Source organism: Portunus trituberculatus, chromosome 49 (genome assembly GCF_017591435.1).
Source record: "Portunus trituberculatus isolate SZX2019 chromosome 49, ASM1759143v1, whole genome shotgun sequence".
Taxonomy (NCBI): Eukaryota; Metazoa; Arthropoda; class Malacostraca; order Decapoda; family Portunidae; genus Portunus; species Portunus trituberculatus.
In genome coordinates, this window is record NC_059303.1 from 7,894,023 (window position 1) to 7,908,554 (window position 14,532).

The following is a 14,532-nucleotide window of genomic DNA, read 5'->3' on the forward strand; positions in this document are numbered from 1 at the left end:
AGAGCCAGCAGACCTTTAGATCGACAACTCTTGTGTGACCTGTAGAGGACAAACTAAAGACAAGCAGATAAAGGAGAAAAGAAAAAGAGCAGTATCCTGTTCAGTAATTACCCCTTTGTCTAACACGCCTTATTCCTCCCAGTAACTCTTTCATAATCTCAGTCATCCTTTCATTCCTATCTACACAGTTCCAGCAGAATAACCATCCATTCCTTTCTCGTTTTCTCCACTCTTCCATTCATTTTATGCCTTAAATCATCCACTGTTTTCTCATTCATATCAACACAGTTCCAGCAGCATGACCATCATTTCCTTTCTGGTCATCTCCACTTTCATTCCTATTATGCCCGAAATTAGCCTCTCATTTCTTATTCATATCTAGTTCCAGCAGCACCCCCATCTATTCCTTTCTTTCCCTCTCCACTCTTTCATTCCCATTATGCCCTGACTCAAGATCACTTGCAACATCCGTCTCCAGTCTCGTTCATACCTCACACTCCACCACGCACTTCACTGCCTAATCCTCTCCACGTCACACTGTAGACACCCTTGGCATACTGCTGCGGGACTCAGACCACCAGTAGCACCTTGCATTCACATTCATACTATGTTCACTATCTTCACCTGTAAGGTCAATAATTACAAAATCTTTCTTTGACCTCTCTTTCCCATTGAGAATGCCATCTACATATTCTTAATTTTTCATCCAGCTTACTTACAGCGTCGCTTGAGTTGACACTTGCTATACATTTGTCAGGCAGGAAACTAACACTGTCACTCCTAGTTAACCATCTGTATATAAACTAAGGGGTGCTGTACTTCTCTTTATGCACAGAATAAAATCATACATCAAGCATTAAAATTTATTGAAATAATAATCTTTCTTTTAAACATTATTTTTACCTCCCATGGTAAGGTGACAAAAGTTACAACTGAATGAGTATACAATTGCATACAAGGGCTAACAAGTCTGGTGTACACATCTCTGTCAAAGAATCATATAATGCAATGCCAAGTTGAGCATCTTGGAACACTGAACTTCACAGCACCTTTAATATTAGTTTCAATACCTACAAGCAAAAATTCCACTGGCTCTCAGCTCTACAAGAGTGAGGCAGAAAATATAATTTTCCTTACATATTGAGATAATTTACCATTAATTTTCTGAAAGATTTAACAATTACCCTGTGCCTTCAGATTATCTGGGAGGTGAAAAATCTTCAATGATTGGTAGATTTTGTAAACAGGATAGAATGATAGAAGAGGGCATAAATAATAAATGTGGTGCACTATAAATGAAAGATCAGAAAAAAAGTACCAAATATGTAAAAAATCAAAGACAAAATCTACTGTGATGCCAATCAGTAACCACTAATATGGGTACAAGATGTTCCTCTAATGCTGATATCACAGAATCATTCTACACTAGGAAAATAAGCTTAGATCATATAACACTGCACAGACTATATTATATGAAGAACTGCATGTCTAAATGATGACCACACTGGAGGGAAAAAAACTGACTCACATACAAAGTGTAAATAATGTAAGTAATCACATCCAGTCAGATTTTCTGGATGTGACAGGAGAAAAGAAAACCAAGACCATTGTTTTGCTATGCATTCAATGGGATCCCGTATCCATTCAGGTGACAACTCCACCAAACATAAATATTATTGAAAGCAATCACTGCAATACTTTATGCAAGCAATAGCTGGTATTAATAAGTGTTCTTCCACAATACTTGTCATAAAACAAAGTATCCGTCTTGAGAGGCCAAACCCATACGCATACCCACCTCCTCCTCCTCTTGCTGGTTGTTAGGGAAGGTTAAGAAGGACTTCTGACAAAAACTCATCAGGATTCTCTATTTCATGAAGTAAGCCTGAAAAAATAAAAAAATATCATCTACAGCCAACTCTCTAAACCTTCTCATATAACATAACATTACCACATGTTTCATACACAGTGTGGTATGTGATGACAGTCATTATAACAGCCACATCTTTGGTTGTATCAGAAACACTTACCAACAACATCACAAAATTCTGCAAAGGATGCAAGAGGGAGAAGTTCTTCTTGGTACATGGAGAGCATTTTAGAGGAAGCTTCAACCAGGGTTTGATCATTGTGGCGCACAAACTCTGCCACATTCACACTCCATTCTCCATCACTACTTGCCTTCTGTCAGGACAAAATGACAGAACATTTTAAAAAGTGAAGTCTTTTTCCATATCTAACTCATTTCATTCCAATTAATAAATAAAACTTAAAATAACTTTTGAATACAATATATATAGACAATGGAAAATTCTTACAGATACTGGAACACATAACACAGATCCAAGACATGCTTGACCCACCTACAGAATGATGGATTAAGTTTGCTAATCCAACATACCTTGAAGAACATGTTGTAAATTCCATCAACAAGGGCCCAGAATATGGCTGCATGTTTATAGGCTGACCAGTCCTTTGTTTCTTTATCCATAACCTTATTGTTCTGAGGAGGATGGGGGGAGATTGCCCGCACATGAGCAGCTGTCAGGAGCCGCTGCAGGTAAGTCACTCTAAGGGTTGCCCATTGTGCAGGGGAATACACTGTTAGGGCCAGAACACCCATGTAAAACACACCCTCTGCCTCATACGCAGCTTCAACCCAACGCTCTCGGTTTGCTTCAAAGAATGTTGACAACTTCTTCTCTTCTCTACTTGCAGCACGAGTCCTGTTAGAGAAAACCATTCATTAGGCAAACTGGAGTTCTTGAAATCTCTTTCATTCACAAAACAAACAGATTCAGTTGAGAAGACATGGAGAAACATATTAGGATGCTAGCAACCCTTTCCTGGCCAAGACTGTCCTTTAAGGTACTCACGTGTTGATGACATAAACAGCCATGTGCAGTATGTAAGGAATCAAATTCATGTTGGACTGACGGCCACCACCACCAGAGTCATCACTGAAGGACTTCTCATTGGCAAATCTCAGGAGCAGCAGTTTTAGGTCATGTAATGTTGAAGAGTAACTAATATCTCTGAAATGGAAAAAAGTATTGTATTAGTCTTCTGAGTCAGCCTTTCTACAGAAGCACTCATCTATGATAACCACGAGCCGAAAAGATAACTACGTATAAGAAACCATTCACTCCTGACTTGTCAAAATATTCTTTATTATTGTTAGCTACAAATCTCATATATATATATATATATATATATATATATATATATATATATATATATATATATATATATATATATATATATATATATATATATATAACTAAAGACTGTAATAACATTGAAAAAAGCAAAATCTTATGTCTGCATACTAAACATTTCTCTTAGAGGCATTCAAATATACATATTAAACACTGTATGGGTTAATAGTGTTGATTTAGAAGGTATCATCAGATGACAAAGGCTAGACCAAATACAATCAAAATCTGTCTTTCAATATGACAAGTGATATATTCTTAATGTGCTTTTCTATCTCATCTTACGTCACACACTATAAGACAGACCTGTGAGAAGTGCTGTCCTGCAAGTATGTGTTGTGGCGGGCGAGGCACGATGCAAAGGCTGACTCTGGAACTTGTGGACCCCAGAGAGGAAGGAGACCATTGGCTCTTGTGTTGGCATTGTGCAGACCAGCACTCTCCCACTCATTCCGTTTGTTTGATGACCTTGAAATGCAGTTAATATATCAATGTTAGTGCTTTTATTTACACCTTGGCTAACACACGAGACCTATCCCTGCAATCAACAATTTCACATTTTATACATCCTTTGATATAACAGAGTACTTATCCTGCATTCACTTACCTCACTGCTGCAAGATGGCAGTCAACATGGACAACATTGAAATGGGAAACAGTGCAGTACCCTAGAGTCTTATGAGGCTTATTTTCAAACTCTTCCACCACACAACGCTTGCTGAAGGTATACACTGCAAGCACCTTCTGTGGCTGGCAACGATATCCTTCTAAGCATATTGCACACACCTATAAACAGATGATGAGAAATTATCAATACTTTGTAGTTTCCACATCAGTTATGTCACTTTTGATTGGGGTTCTGATAGGTGTAAACTAAAATATGCAGCAAACTCAAACAACTAGAGATGTACCGATACCAAAATTTTGGCCAATTCCGATACCAATACCAGTACCACCTAATTGGGCCGATACCGATACTACTACCAATACCAATACCACCGATACCGATACTACTACTTATAATGATTACTGCACTGGACACCAGGATGAGTTGGTGGACGGCGAGCGTTATCAGATGGGAAGCTTTGTTTTGGGGGATGCTGTAAGTCCTTCTGAGAACGTTTGTGAAATAGGAGCAATTCTAGAAGCTTTTTGTAGCCATTTGGAAAGGTAAATTACTCAGTAATTGGAATGAATATCTTCTCAGTCTTCTGATTCTTGTCAGTTATTTTAAATTCTTACTTCTTACTCCTTTAGCGACCATTTGGTCTTGTGCATTTTCATTATTAATTTCATTGACAATATTTTGGTGATCAAAAATATCTTTAAAATTATTAAAATTGTAAAACACACACAAAATATTAGCAAAAGAAACTTATTTGTTGTGTATGTTTCTCTTTAATTAAATCTGACATCCTTTGATATTAATTCATTACACATTAGTAGACCAATTCAGAAACATGAGCTTTCACCTAATCTTTTCAATTAAATAAAAAAAAAAGTTTAGTTTATTCAAAATTTCTAGGTTGTGGCTTATTACCACAGAAAACAGTATTCTATGACATACGGTAATCACCACGGAAACTTAATACGCCGTATTATATTAATTTGGTATCATCAATATCTTATATCAAATATATCACTAAATAGTAAATTCCTTTTAGGTATCAGAAGTATCAGCATAAAATAAGCCGATACCGATACCCAAAAATGGGCCGATACCGCCGATACCGATGCATCGGTACATCTCTACAAACAACTATTCCAATTCCTTGTTTCTCTGTCCCCAAAACATTGATTTCCAAATATTTACCAAGCCTGACTCCTCAGCAATTTCTCCCATCTTTGAAAGTAAAGTGGACTGTGATGTAATCTGCTCCTTATCATTAGCTCTCAGTCCCAGACGACTCAGTTCTTTCTTCCTTGTTTCCATTGCCAATCGCTTCTTTTCTTGCCGTGTCTGCCGTCGTACCTCCTCCACCTGAAGAATAAAGCATTAAAGCCTGATATCTACAATTCTTGCTTGGGAATAATGAATAATTCATATTATCCATGAACTTGAAAACATTGTTCACACAAGAGTTGAGGCTCTAAATCATTCAAAATTTGATGAAAAGCCAACACACAACAACATTCTACCTGTACAGCAATCTTTGGATCATCTCTCAGGGCTTCCAACAAGTTTTCTGCCACTGAGCCAACATGTTCATCAGAGGATATCTGCTCCAGCCGGTGAATGGCTGGTATGCAGGTCGCCGCCACCGCCTGCTGGGTCCCTTGATGTTTGGTGGCAAGTCCTGAGGTAATGAATGGTGGTCAGGAATATACATCTCAAGACATTGATTTTAGGGAGAAGAAAGTGATGAAACTGAAGATCCAGAGCCAGCAGGAAGGATTTCTAAGAGTTCTTAGTGATATTCCATATGAGCAAAAATGTCTGAGTCAACAAAGACTGAACGCAGATGACTGAGAAATACATAAGCAATATACAAAGATAGAAGCAAATAGAGAACCTTCTCCAATGACTATTTCTTTAATAAAGTTCTGAGTTATAAGTGTCAAAATAAACAGACTAAATAACATGAATTCTACTGTGAGACTCACCAGTCAGAAGCCTCAGTATGTACTTCAGTGATGGCCGTCCCAAGAATTCTTTCCACTCATCATTACAAACCACTAAAAGTTTCTTGCTTACTGGCATGTGATTTTCAATGTAAGCAAGAGCATCCTGCAAAGAAAACACATCATTGAGTTACACAGTATATCAAGAAAAAGTTTGCCATGGTAATGATTTGGCTCTAAGACTTTGATTTGTCTAAAATACAAGGCAAAGTAAATTCTTTAAATTGAATCCTCTCAAAGAATTCCAACAAACAAACAAACAAACAATTATCATAAGCTTCCATAAGCTACATAACCACTCACTTGCTACAACCAACTACAACTATCCAGAATCAATCAGAATATTTTGTTATATACAGCTTTTTCATCAACCAAAAAACATTAAATGTACCTTCACAATGTTTGCTTGGATTATCATGTCCTTGAGTTGGTTGCCATTTTCATTTCTTTCAATTCCATCACAGAAGACACAAAAGGCTTCCATTTTTGCAGTGTCCTCAGGAGAGTGTTCATCATCAAACTTCTCAAAGTCCAAGACGGGTCGGAAATGTCCAACTAACAATTCCATTTTCTCTTTGTGACAGAACACCAGGAAAGGCAACACTCGCATCAGCCGCTGCCGCACCTGTTGGATGGGAGAGAAGTTGAGTGCAGTGCAAGATTTTGTCATGAGATAGAAGAGTGCAAAGCTTCTGGTGACTAGAATGAGATAAGACAACATATAAAATCACAAAGAAAACAAGCTGCATAAAAATGTTAATTCACTAAAATCAGCAGGCAACTCTAAAAATATCATGATAAACATGTCACATGATCTGAAGCTGCACTAACACACATAATAATTATTAAGCAAACAAGGAATCTAAGCTTTTCTTACTTCTTTACCACCATACCTGAGCATTAGTTCTGGATGATGTGGCCACATAATTCAGCAACAGATGGATGTCCTCTAAGGTGCCGCAAGTTTCTACAAATTCAGTGTATGAAGTAGCAGACATGGAGTATGCCTCCACCAACACTGCCTCCAACACCTGTGCAAGAGATCATCAAATTTGTAAGCTATCAATATGGTCACTTTTACATAATTAAATTGAGGGATATGATTGAGGAAAAAATAAAATAAAAACATATACAGTAGAACTGGTTCTCAATGTTCTAAATCTTAAATGTTAAATAACAAAAATTATTTTCTTGCAGGAATGATGCAAGATGGATTTATCCTTAATTACTCAACACCAGGACACAAGGCAATTGCTTCCTTAAACTTTTCCAACAGTACTTTGAGCATAATATCATACAGTAAGCTTACTTGAAGTAACTGCTCTGTTAGGGAGGCTCCACCAGGGGGTCCAGCAACCACCTCTGGCTCAGCTGCTAGGCACTGCTTCAGTGTATGTAGTAAGGTGGAAATGGCATTAAGTGATGGCACCATCAGGCACTCCCGGTTAACTCGTACCTGTGGGTGCAAATTAATTAATGAATGGGATGCCTGTTCAGTAAATTTTGTGTTTTCACTAGTATAGACACCATGAAAAACATGCACAATTTAGGTACCACGTCTCACCTTGACACAATACTGGAACAGTTTCAGTAAGACTGTGACCAATGCTCGAGCATATGACAAATCACTGATCCTCTGGAGACACTCCAGCATAACCTGAAAAATAAGAAAGAATTCCAGCATTGTTTACAAAAATAACCTGAAAAATTAGAATATCTTTAGCAAAGAGATATGAACCATGTCATATTTCATATAACAAATATATGTACAGGCAACCCCCCGCTTTACAAAGGGGTTACGTTCCTAAAAAACCCTTCATTATGCGAAACTTCATTAAGCGAACCGATTATAACAAGTTTAACCTCTGACTTGAACTTTCATTGAGAGTAAACAAAGCGAGAGTGCATCATAGTACAGTGAAAGGTTTAATGAAAGTAAAAATTATGAAGTTAAACATTTAGGCAGTTTAATTTAAGTCATTATAATGTACACTAATGTATGTATGTACGTAACCTTATAATGTTGATGATCTTAAATTTATGAAGGGAGGGACAGTGAAACGGAAAAGACACTAACCAGCAACCTGTGGAATGTAAACAAAGGGCGCATCATTGTATCACATACAAAACTTATGTATCACATTTCCACAAGGTTTTCCATTTTATCCAATGTAGTCACGAGTTCAGGTGATTCTTTTAGCTTGTACAGAAGATACAGTCTCACCAGTCTTCTTAATAGAGTCTGCTGACTTCAAAATAGTAGAGACAGTAGATGGAGTCAAGATGGTGGCGAGCAATGCTATTAGTTTTCTCGCCTCTCTCGTGTCTGTGAATAATATCCAGCTTCACTTTGAGAGCAAGAGACTTCCTGGTCTTCTTAGCAACGCTAGGCGACATTGCAGGGCGTTTTGATGGTAAATTGAGCGAGGGAAGACGAGCTACTGCTGACGCTGTTAATGTTTTGAAGAGGGGCAGTGAGTGGTGCACGTGTTGTCCATGAGAGGCGCTGGTATATTCAAAAGCCTGTTGGCTTGCCTTTCAAACTTGGAAAAAATTACCTGGATAAAACTTCGTTAAAGCGAGTTTGGTGTTTAAATGAGCAAATGGTAGTAAAAATGAAACCTTCGTTGTAGCGAAATTTCGTTGTGTGAACCTTCGTTAAGCAAGGGTTGCCTGTATATAAAACAATAGTGGACAAATCTACAACAATTGCTCACCTCTAGCCCACCACACTGACACATCACTCCCGCCATGCGATAAACTTGTTCATTATCAACATCTTCCTCTTTCTTCTTGTCCAAGGTCTCCACAAACTCTTCCGTTGCATCCCCAAGAAGGCCTCTCATGCGGTAAACAACTCGCATTGCATCACTTTCACTGTTCTCAGCTAACCATACTTTCTTGTAAACCTGTTGAGAAATAGGTATTATTTTTTTCTATTTTCCAAATATAATAATAATAATATTTATACAAATTTTAGGAAAAGCAGAAGGGATTAAAAAACAAAGCCTCATATTCTATATTAACAATGATGAAACCGATTGCATTGTATATATTTTATATACCAGACAAGCAATCCCACACAGGGTGACCCAGACAAAACACCACACACACACACACACACACACACACACACACACACACACACACACACACACACACACACACACACACAGAGGGGATCTGATACAAGTTTATAAATTGATTAACGGAATGGATCAAGTGGATAATGAGAAACTAATCCTGAGAGAAGAATATGACATTAGAAGCACAAGATTGCATAGTAAGAAACTGAGGAAGGGAAGATGTCTGAGAGATGTTAAAAAATTTAGTTTCCCACAAAGATGTGTTGAGACTCGGAACAGTTTGAGTGAGGAAGTGGTGTCAGCAAAGAGTGTACATAGTTTTAAAGAAAAAATCGGATAAGCGTAGATATGGAGACAGGGTCACACGAGCATAAAGCCCAGGCCCTGTAAAACTACAACTAAGTAAATACACACACACTCACTAACACTCTCTGCCTCATCATCTCCAGGTGGAAAGGGGAAATCTCTGCATAACACATCCATGAGTTCAAATATTTCCACACATCCACAGCAAAGACCTCCAGGTTTATCCCTATCCCTTCATAAAGAACCTGTTCTCTACCACACATCCACTCTGATCCTGGAACTGCAGCAGAACCATGGTAGGGTACTATCAAGTCCTACAGAATGCCACCAACCTATATACTATTGAGAATTGTCATAATAAAGTAAATGAGGGAGGTATCAGGAATTGTAAAGTTGAAGCAAAGCAATAAAAAAAAAAAATAATAATAAAAAAAAAATTAAAAAAACAGCAGCAGTGATACAATGATATCCGAGTACAAAAAAATGGGAAGGAATTTGAGCCCTGTAACTTGGAAGCACAGGAATACATAGAGATGATATGAATATGCTCAAAGAACACAGAGAGCAGAATACTCATGAAAATGTTTTAAAAGTAAAGCATACAAGTGTGAAAGACATCTATGGTATAGGATAGTCTGCCAAACAAGGGAGTAGAAAATACAAGATAAGTGGGCAAAATATAACCTGGTATAAATAAAATCATTCTCCATTGACTATCCTTATCATAGTGAGTTATCAATGATAATGATAACAATAATGGTGATAGTGAAAATCATAAACAAATAATGATTCATGACAAAAAAAATGGAGAAATAAAATGTCATTATCACCTCTTTCACAGGAAGATCAAGTAATATTATCTTGTTGCAAACTAGAAGCTCCATGCCACTGTCTTCCTCGAGGAGAGCCACCAATTCACAGTCCTGACAAATCTTGTTCTTGACGTCCCTCATGAGGGGTCCCAGGCCAGAATCCATGCTGCTATAAGGGTTGCCCACCATGCGGCCCTGAAAATAACCTCAGCTTGTACAACCATGGAGCAAAATCTATAAATCTAAATAACCAATTAGTTCACTAAGTATACAGAAACATAGATGTTCTTAACCCGTACTGCGTCAGCAGATCTGAGACTTTGTGATTTCGCCAGTGCTGGCCACATCATGGAATTTTTTTTTTTTTTTTCTTTTTGCTAAACCAGTCTTAAATGATGTGAAACAAATGGAAATGACAGTCATTCCTCCCAGAACTGACTGGAAGTGGTATTAATTGGTGCGAGATGTTTTGCACTAAGGTTAGCAACTTAGCAAAGCCTTATGTGACTAGTTTATTCGCTTCCTCATTTCTCACCAGTCGATCCCCGAGTTAGACACATGCATAATATTGTTCCTGAGTTAAAAGAAAAACAACATGTCATGTTTTGCTTCAATAAATTATAAAATAATGAAAACAAAAAAGAAAACTTTCCACGTTTTTGGTTACAAATACTTTCTCCCCCTTTTTGCTGCTGTCTGATTGGAATTTCAATATGCTTTGATGACTGTGTAATGTATTTTTTCATGTAGTTTACCTATAGTCCGACTCAAATATGAAGGCCGCTGAGGGGGGAGACCTATCGGGAATTCCCTGGCTGCGGCATCGCTAAACGTCGCAGCCCCAATTATAGGATTAACACTGAAATGTGGAGAAACGCCCATCTCTCCCGCTCTCTCTCTCTCTCTCTGGCTTGTTACTACTTCCTCCTGTTTCTTATTACTATACAGTGGGCGCAAAAATAAAGTTTACCCCTGTAACGCGAAAATAAAGTTAACGCATAATTCGCCGGCCACTTTGTATTTGAATTACCCGCGATGTGAGTGGTGGGAGGAGCGTGATATGACGCGTGCTTCCTCTCCGCCACCTTACACACCACTTCTGACACTTGACTTGACTTGAGTCAGTTAGTGCGCTCTCAGAGCTGAAGGAGAGCACACTTATGATGCACTGCCCCACGGGCCCTCACTTTCCCGCCCACGCACCAAACACAAAACCACACCAAACACTACCACAGCATCACAATGGGTCGGAAGAAGCTTACAATGGAAGAAAAGGCCCGGGCCCTTGCCCTAATAGAGCAGGGAATGCCGGTGAAGCACGTTGCTGCCGAATTAAATGTCAGCAGAGTGTCCCTCTTCAAGCTTAAAAAGTCCGCTGCGTCCCTGCCTACCGGCACGTTACCACCTCGCAAACTGGGATGTGGGCGCAAGAGAAAACTTCAGAGAGGACTGACAAGATGTTGGTGAGAGAGCTGAAGCAAAATCCATCCATTACAGCAGCAGAATTGAAGAAAAAACACCCAGACCTGCTCCAAGATGTCGCTGTCCGTACGTTGCAACACCGCTTGCAAAAAGACCTCGGCCTGCCCTGCCGCCGTGCTGCCAAGAAGCCGCTTCTCACAGACACCATGAGGAAGAAGAGACTGCAGTTTGCCAAGCAATACCGTGACTGGACACCTGAGCAATGGAAAAGTGTGATGTGGAGTGACGAGAGCACGTTTCGGCTCGTCAGGGGTGGCTCAAGCTTGGTAAGGCGGCCCAGCACCGTGAGCAGATATGACGCCCACTACACGGTCAAGACAGTTAAACACCCAGATAGCGTCATGGTATGGGCCTGTTTCAGTGGGAAGAGGGGCAGGGGAGGTCTCTACTTCCTTCCAAAGAACGTAACCATGAAGGGAGCCAATTACATCGATGTTTTGAAGGAACACCTGCTCCCGCATATGAAATTCACGGTACGGAATTTTTCATGCACGACGGAGCCCCGGCACACAAGTCCCGAGCAGTAAAACAATTCCTTGATGAGCAAAACATCAAGGTTTTGGACTGGCCAGGTAACTCCCCTGACTTAAACCCCATTGAGAACGCCTGGAACAAGATGAAAAACGACCTAGCCAAGTCGCGCCCAACATCAATCGTCCCCCTGAAGGAGGCTCTGAAGAAGATGTGGGTGACAATGGACGTCTCATACTTAGAAAATTTAGCAATATCTATGCCAAAGCGGATCGAACAGGTGCTCAAAACTCGAGGGAACATGACAAAGTACTAATTGTATCAATAAGGACACAATATAACGAACTTTAAACCTATTTTCGTGTTTTATAACCCAAAAAAGCATAGGGTAAACTTTATTTTTGCGCCCACTGTACAGTTCTCTCATGCACGTGTGTGTGTGTGTGTGTGTGTGTGTGTGTGTGTGTGTGTGTGTGTGTGTGTGTGTGTGTGTGTTTCACTGTATGATCTGCTACAGTCTCTGACGAGACAGCCAGACGTTACCCTACGGAACGAGCTCAGAGCTCATTATTTCCGATCTTCGGATAGGCCTGAGACCAGGCACACACCACACACCAGGACAACAAGGTCACAACTCCTCGATTTACATCCCGTACCTACTCACTGCTAGGTGAACAGGGGCTACACGTGAAAGGAGACACACCCAAATATCTCCACCCGGCCGTGTGTGTGTGTGTGTGTGTGTGTGTGTGTGTGTGTGTGTGTGTGTGTGTGTGTGTGTGTGTGTGTGTGTGTGTGTGTGTGTGTGTGTGTGTGTGTGTGTGTGTGTGTGTGTGTGTGTGTGTGTGTGTGTGTGTGTGTGTGTGTATAATCCTGCTTGGGCGAGTCTCAACAGTTTACGTATTGGTTCTCCTGTGACGCGGCACACACACACACACACACACACACACTCTCTCTCTCTCTCTCTCTCTAAAATAGACAAGTAGACATGCATCTTTTTTTGTTGTTTTATTTTACTCTTTTTCCACACCACCCACGAGGTAAGAGTTAAAGTGCATTATTTTTATAGAGGTTTTACCCTGTAGGCATAATCCTCTCTCAGCTATTTAATCAGACAGTTCTTCGTCATAAGTGTCCTCCACATTGATAATAAAAGAATCCTCTAAGCAGAACTTGTTGACGCTGTAAATAATTAATTTCTCTCGACTATGAAGGTTGTGATGGCGAGTAGCACGGACGAGATATTCATCTTCCATCCTGAGCGACAAGGAGGGGAGGAATGACTCGATTTGACCTGGGGATTATCAGCGGTCAGGGAGGTTGACCTCACCCATGTCCAACCTTGAAAAGTAGCAACGCTGGAGAGCAGTGGTGCTACATTTTGTGGTATCTATACAAAATCATTGTCTTCATTACACTAAAACAATATTCAAAGCTCTCTATACATCCTTAGTAGAAATTTAGAGGAATACACTTTTATGATGGTTCATTAAGATGTAAGCTAATAATGAGATCGAAACATGTGCTACGATGCTTGGCGACGCCACAACCGGGAAATCCCCGTTAGGTCTCCCCCCTCAGCGGCCTTCATATTTGAGTCGGACTATAGTATAGTATTGTCCTGCTTGAAATATGTTGCATATCATGATACAATGGTTTGTCTGCTGTCATAAAATAACTGTATCCCTAGACATGCACTTACACACACACACACTTCATATTATATTTTTAGCTCAGTGTTTCTCTAGATCGCTCAGTGGTTAGAGTGCTGGCTTCACAAGCCAGAGGACCGGGATCGATCGATTCCCCGGCCGGGTGGAGATATTTGGGTGTGTCTCCTTTCACGTGTAGCCCCTGTTCACTTAGTAGTGAGTAGCTGTGGGATGTAAATCAAGGAGTTGTGACCTTGTTGTCCTGGTGTGTGGTGTGTGCCTGGTCTCAGGCCTATCTGAAGATCGGAAATAATGAGCTCTGAGCTCATTCCGTAGGGTAACATCTGGCTGTCTCGTCAGAGACTGCAGCAGATCAAACAGTGAAACACACACACACACACACACACACACACACACACACACACACACACACACACACACACACACACACACACATCATAAAATGCTCAATAGAAAATGGAACAGTACCACTAGAATGGAAAAGAGCTGAGGTGGTTCCCATATATAAGAGTGGAAGGAAGGAAGAATCTTTAAATTACAGACCGGTATCACTAACTAGTGTAATATGCAAGATGTGTGAAAGAATAATAAAGAAACAATGGATTGAATTCCTTGAAGACAACAAATTAATATCAAATAGCAAATTTGGTTTTAGAAAAAGACGGTCTTGTGTAACTAATTTATTGAGTTTCTATTATAGAATAGTTGATAGAGTACAAGAGAGAGAGGGATGGGTTGACTGTATTTACTTGGATTTAAAAAAGGCATTTGACAAAGTGCGACATACAAGATTACTATGGAAGTTAGAGGAGAAGGGTGGCTTAAAAGGAAGCACATTGAGAGATGGATAGAAAATTATTTGAGG

The 14,532-nt window shown here is 39.7% G+C and overlaps 1 protein-coding gene across 1 annotated transcript in view; it reads right to left on the reverse strand.

Moving 5' to 3' along the window:
- Positions 1–849: 849 nt before the first annotated feature.
- The window catches only part of LOC123499334 (E3 ubiquitin-protein ligase UBR4-like), a 56,815-nt gene continuing 43,132 nt past the window's right edge, over positions 850–14,532 (reverse strand). The window contains exons 66-80 of the mRNA XM_045247214.1: positions 10,060–10,236; positions 8,555–8,746; positions 7,402–7,494; positions 7,147–7,293; positions 6,731–6,868; positions 6,229–6,462; positions 5,820–5,943; positions 5,355–5,512; positions 5,029–5,196; positions 3,823–4,001; positions 3,522–3,683; positions 2,877–3,035; positions 2,402–2,726; positions 2,031–2,184; positions 850–1,885 (exon numbers count right to left, since the gene is read on the reverse strand). Coding sequence (XP_045103149.1) covers positions 1,821–1,885; positions 2,031–2,184; positions 2,402–2,726; positions 2,877–3,035; positions 3,522–3,683; positions 3,823–4,001; positions 5,029–5,196; positions 5,355–5,512; positions 5,820–5,943; positions 6,229–6,462; positions 6,731–6,868; positions 7,147–7,293; positions 7,402–7,494; positions 8,555–8,746; positions 10,060–10,236 — 2,475 coding nt within the window. The 3' untranslated portion in view covers positions 850–1,820. The remainder of the gene's footprint in view (positions 1,886–2,030; positions 2,185–2,401; positions 2,727–2,876; positions 3,036–3,521; positions 3,684–3,822; positions 4,002–5,028; positions 5,197–5,354; positions 5,513–5,819; positions 5,944–6,228; positions 6,463–6,730; positions 6,869–7,146; positions 7,294–7,401; positions 7,495–8,554; positions 8,747–10,059; positions 10,237–14,532) is intronic.